The sequence below is a fragment of the Cololabis saira genome, chromosome 1 (assembly GCF_033807715.1).
Source record: "Cololabis saira isolate AMF1-May2022 chromosome 1, fColSai1.1, whole genome shotgun sequence".
Lineage (NCBI taxonomy): Eukaryota > Metazoa > Chordata > Actinopteri > Beloniformes > Belonidae > Cololabis > Cololabis saira.
This window is the reverse complement of record NC_084587.1, coordinates 1,727,882-1,733,881: the sequence shown is the minus strand read 5'-3', so window position 1 is coordinate 1,733,881 and position 6,000 is coordinate 1,727,882. Positions and strand designations below refer to the sequence as shown.

At 50.3% G+C, this 6,000-nt stretch overlaps 1 protein-coding gene across 1 annotated transcript in view; it reads right to left on the bottom strand.

Annotated features, from left to right (window-relative positions):
- Positions 1 to 6,000, bottom strand: part of tpcn3 (two pore segment channel 3) — a 48,918-nt gene that overhangs the window by 40,160 nt on the left and 2,758 nt on the right. Inside the window, exons 2-3 of the mRNA XM_061728981.1 lie at positions 2,132 to 2,214; positions 1,044 to 1,158 (exon numbers count right to left, since the gene is read on the bottom strand). Of these exons, the coding sequence (XP_061584965.1) occupies positions 1,044 to 1,158; positions 2,132 to 2,214 (198 nt within the window). The remainder of the gene's footprint in view (positions 1 to 1,043; positions 1,159 to 2,131; positions 2,215 to 6,000) is intronic.

Sequence of the window (6,000 nt, the reverse complement as noted above, 5' to 3'; positions counted from 1 at the left end):
GAAAGGTTTGGGGCACGGTGGAGCAGCAGGTAGTGCAGCGTCTCACAGCAAGAAGGTCCTGGGTTCGATTCCCGCCGGGGACGCTGTGGGTGTTGAAAGGGTCTTTTTGTGTGGAGTTTGCATGTTCTCCAATCTAGAGAACATTCTACCAACTGGTAGTGCTTTGTTTGTAGCAGCATGTGTGCTTTTAACTAGGAAAACAATAACGGAAAGTAACGATTACAAGTAAGACACAACGAAGAGGGAGCACGTCTGTACACACTGGTCCGAAGAGCAGCTAAGGAGCTTCCAACATGGCGGCTCCGCCAAGACGACCAAGCCCTGTAACAAAGATCCTCTCTACAGAAGATAACGCATTACCGTTACTGCCAATGGTATGAAATGGTATACGCCCCACATCGTTTTGGAACATACAACACTAGATACAGTACAACTTTCTTCCAAAAAGACAAATAAATATAAATAAATAATAATAAATAACAGTATTATTAAGCAAAGAAGCAAGTTTTATTTTAGTTTTAAACTTCATTTTATCCGATGGGAAAACGATGAGAGCCAAATCTGGCGAGAGTGTGTTGCTCAGACAGAGACAGGTCTCAAACAAAGTTCATTTTCTCCTAATCTGTCGGTCTGAAAATGTCCATTTTGGTGTCAGAATGTTCAGAAGGTTTGTGGCTTTTGAAAAATGTGTCCCATATTTACTTAGGTTACTATGGGGCGAAGGAATTGGTAATAATCTGTGCTCACGTTCACTTTTCCCATAGGACTCAATAGACTCAGGACCTACTTCCTGTCTCCTAAAGGGGCGTGGCAGTCACGTGACACAGATACAGAAAACACAACCTTAGTGGGGGGAGAGTTTATTGAACGTCTCTGCCTGTAAGATCCATCACCTGAGTCTCTAAAGTCGCCCGTCCATGAGCGTGAAACGTGCAGGTCCAGGTGTGTGTGTGTGTGTGTGTGTGTGTGTGTGTGTGTGTGTGTGTGTGTGTGTGTGTGTGTGTGTGTGTGTGTGTGTGTGTGTGTGTGTGTGTGTGTGTTACCCAGGTCGGTAACGGCAGCACGGCCGGCTCCTCAAAAACAGCCAGGAACAAGTTGACCAGGATGAAAACGTAGAGAAGCAGCTTGAAGATCCAGTGGTTGTAGAGAAGATAGAGCCTGGAAAACAGAGAGACTCGTAAGACGAGAGACAGGGATGACATGACAGGGAGACACACACGGGTAGAAGGGACTATTTATTTTATTTCTATTTTTTAAACAACTTTATCCTTATGAAAGCAAGTGTTATACAGTCCAACTTTCCTTATTTATTTAATCAGGAGGAAATCAGCACAAGAGCGACTCGTGGCAGCAACGGCAGCAAAAGTTTGTTTGATCCAACTCTGAGGGTCAGATATTCATTAACCTGGTGCTGAGGAGAGAATTAAAAAGATCTAGACGGAGATAAGGAACCACCAGATCTACCAGGAGAGAATTAAAAAGATCTAAAGGAGATAAGGAATGACCAGATCTACCAGGATCTGTCTCTTCATAGCTGCTCAGATACCAACACACTTCAGCAGCAGAGACAAACTAAAAACATTAAAAAGCTTCTCTCTCTCATTTCTAACTTGATATCAAACACAATCCACAGACCAGCAGCACATGTATCCTCTATATATCTATCTATCATCTCCTCCAGGTTCTACATCTTTATCTATCATCTCCTCCAGGTTCTACATCTTTATCTATCATCTCCTCCAGGTTCTACATCTTTATCTATCATCTCCTCCAGGTTCTACATCTTTATCTATCATCTCCTCCAGGTTCTACATCTTTATCTATCATCTCCTCCAGGTTCTACATCTTTATCTATCATCTCCTCCAGGTTCTACATCTTTATCTATCATCTCCTCCAGGTTCTACATCTTTATCTATCATCTCCTCCAGGTTCTACATCTTTATCTATCATCTCCTCCAGGTTCTACATCTTTATCTATCATCTCCTCCAGGTTCTACATCCTACTTCTCATCTGGGTGTCTAGAAACAAATGAGGGTGAGTCGAGTCGTGCTGAGTAGGAACTAGTGGAGAAGCGCCATGAGACATGGAGACTTGGACCTAAAGACTAGGACCTGGGAACTGGTTCTCACCTGACGGCCTGGGGCGATGTGTCAAAGTAGATGTTCCTGTTGAACTGAGCATCAGAGACGTAGACGGCAGCAAGATCAAAGTCCTGGAACAGAAGAGAGAGAAGAATGATGGAGTGATGGAGTATTTTTAACACACACCCTGTAGTACACTCGTACCCAGGTCGGCAGGTGTGTGTGTGTGTGTGTGTGTGGATAGAGTATTTTTAACAGTAAACATGTTGCTGATGGTCTCTGACTCCAGAAAGAGGAAACTCCTCCAGTTCACCATGAAGACCAGGAACCTTCTAGATCAGGAACCTTCTAGATCAGGAACCTTCTAGATCAGGAACCTTCTAGATCAGGAACCTTCTAGATCAGGAACCTTCTAGATCAGGAACCTTCTAGACCAGGAACCTTCCAATGAGGACTGAGCCGACCAAAGAGTCTGTTCTGGAGTCCAGGGACCAAGGACCAAACAAGGTTCTGAGAAACACAGGGAGATCCGTCCCAGAGCCATCGGCACCATTAGAAGACCGCACCGGGTCGGTCGGAGTTGAAGGTTGAGGGAGGGAACCAGAGGTTCCAGGAGACCCTGGAACTAGAGGACTGCATTGGGATTGGGTCCCCCGGGTCCCGCGGGACCCAATCCCAATCTCGCGGGAGCGGGCGGCTAAAAAACCCACTGCGGGATCTGGATGGAGTCTAGCGACAAGATGGAAATCAATGAGGTGGAAAATAAACTTCAAACAAAGAAAAAGCAAGGCCAGTCAGATATTTGGAGAAACTGTGTTTAGTGTCTGTGCAGCATCTTGGAAGAGAGACGAGGGATTGAGGTCCACAAACCTGGACCTGAACCAGGATCCAGGATGAGACCAGTGGACGTGTCCCAGAACCAGAACCACAGGAGGGGGTTAATGATGAAGAACCAACACTCAGAGTCTGGAAGTCCAACTCCAACAAAAACAACAACAACAACAACAACACGACTCCACACCTGCTCAGGTGCAGCCGTGAAGCCATCAGGCCTCCAGCCACGGGACTTTAACACCAGTATACTTTCAATCATTAAACTGTTCTCAACGTTGGGACCTGAGGAGCTGCAGCCCTACAGGTGACCCTACAGACCTACAGGTGACCCTACAGGTGACCCTACAGACCTACAGGTGACCCTACAGACCTACAGGTGACCCTACAGACCTACAGGTGACCCTACAGACCTACAGGTGACCCTACAGACCTACAGGTGACCCTACAGACCTACAGGTGACCCTACAGACCTACAGGTGACCCTACAGACCTACAGGTGACCCTACAGACCTACAGGTGACCCTACAGGTGACCCTACAGACCAACAGGTGACCCTACAGACCTACAGGTGACCCTACAGACCTACAGGTGACCCTACAGGTGACCCTACAGACCTACAGGTGACCCTACAGGTGACCCTACAGGCCTACAGGTGACCCTACAGGTGACCCTACAGACCTACAGGTGACCCTACAGGTGACCCTACAGACCTACAGGTGACCCTACAGACCTACAGGTGACCCTACAGACCTACAGGTGACCCTACAGACCTACAGGTGACCCTACAGACCTACAGGTGACCCTACAGACCTACAGGTGACCCTACAGACCTACAGGTGACCCTACAGGTGACCCTACAGACCAACAGGTGACCCTACAGACCTACAGGTGACCCTACAGACCTACAGGTGACCCTACAGGTGACCCTACAGACCTACAGGTGACCCTACAGGTGACCCTACAGGCCTACAGGTGACCCTACAGGTGACCCTACAGACCTACAGGTGACCCTACAGGTGACCCTACAGACCTACAGGTGACCCTACAGACCTACAGGTGACCCTACAGACCTACAGGTGACCCTACAGACCTACAGGTGACCCTACAGACCTACAGGTGACCCTACAGACCTACAGGTGACCCTACAGACCTACAGGTGACCCTACAGGTGACCCTACAGACCAACAGGTGACCCTACAGACCTACAGGTGACCCTACAGACCTACAGGTGACCCTACAGGTGACCCTACAGGCCTACAGGTGACCCTACAGGTGACCCTACAGACCTACAGGTGACCCTACAGGTGACCCTACAGACCTACAGGTGACCCTACAGACCTACAGGTGACCCTACAGACCTACAGGTGACCCTACAGACCTACAGGTGACCCTACAGGTGACCCTACAGACCAACAGGTGACCCTACAGGTGACCCTACAGACCTACAGGTGACCCTACAGACCTACAGGTGACCCTACAGACCTACAGGTGACCCTACAGACCTACAGGTGACCCTACAGGTGACCCTACAGACCAACAGGTGACCCTACAGACCTACAGGTGACCCTACAGACCTACAGGTGACCCTACAGGTGACCCTACAGACCTACAGGTGACCCTACAGGTGACCCTACAGGCCTACAGGTGACCCTACAGGTGACCCTACAGACCTACAGGTGACCCTACAGGTGACCCTACAGACCTACAGGTGACCCTACAGACCTACAGGTGACCCTACAGACCTACAGGTGACCCTACAGACCTACAGGTGACCCTACAGACCTACAGGTGACCCTACAGACCTACAGGTGACCCTACAGACCTACAGGTGACCCTACAGGTGACCCTACAGACCAACAGGTGACCCTACAGACCTACAGGTGACCCTACAGACCTACAGGTGACCCTACAGGTGACCCTACAGACCAACAGGTGACCCTACAGACCTACAGGTGACCCTACAGACCTACAGGTGACCCTACAGGTGACCCTACAGACCTACAGGTGACCCTACAGACCAACAGGTGACCCTACAGACCTACAGGTGACCCTACAGACCTACAGGTGACCCTACAGGTGACCCTACAGACCAACAGGTGACCCTACAGACCTACAGGTGACCCTACAGACCTACAGGTGACCCTACAGACCTACAGGTGACCCTACAGACCTACAGGTGACCCTACAGACCTACAGGTGACCCTACAGACCTACAGGTGACCCTACAGACCTACAGGTGACCCTACAGACCTACAGGTGACCCTACAGACCAACAGGTGACCCTACAGACCTACAGGTGACCCTACAGACCTACAGGTGACCCTACAGGTGACCCTACAGACCAACAGGTGACCCTACAGACCTACAGGTGACCCTACAGACCTACAGGTGACCCTACAGACCTACAGGTGACCCTACAGACCTACAGGTGACCCTACAGACCTACAGGTGACCCTACAGACCTACAGGTGACCCTACAGACCTACAGGTGACCCTACAGGCCTACAGGTGACCCTACAGACCTACAGGTGACCCTACAGACCTACAGGTGACCCTACAGACCAACAGGTGACCCTACAGACCAACAGGTGACCCTACAGGTGACCCTACAGACCTACAGGTGACCCTACAGACCTACAGGTGACCCTACAGACCAACAGGTGACCCTACAGACCTACAGGTGACCCTACAGACCTACAGGTGACCCTACAGACCTACAGGTGACCCTACAGACCTACAGGTGACCCTACAGGTGACCCTACAGACCAACAGGTGACCCTACAGACCTACAGGTGACCCTACAGACCTACAGGTGACCCTACAGACCTACAGGTGACCCTACAGACCTACAGGTGACCCTACAGACCTACAGGTGACCCTACAGACCTACAGGTGACCCTACAGGTGACCCTACAGACCTACAGGTGACCCTACAGACCTACAGGTGACCCTACAGACCTACAGGTGACCCTACAGACCAACAGGTGACCCTACAGGTGACCCTACAGACCTACAGGTGACCCTACAGACCTACAGGTGACCCTACAGACCAACAGGTGACCCTACAGACCTACAGGTGACCC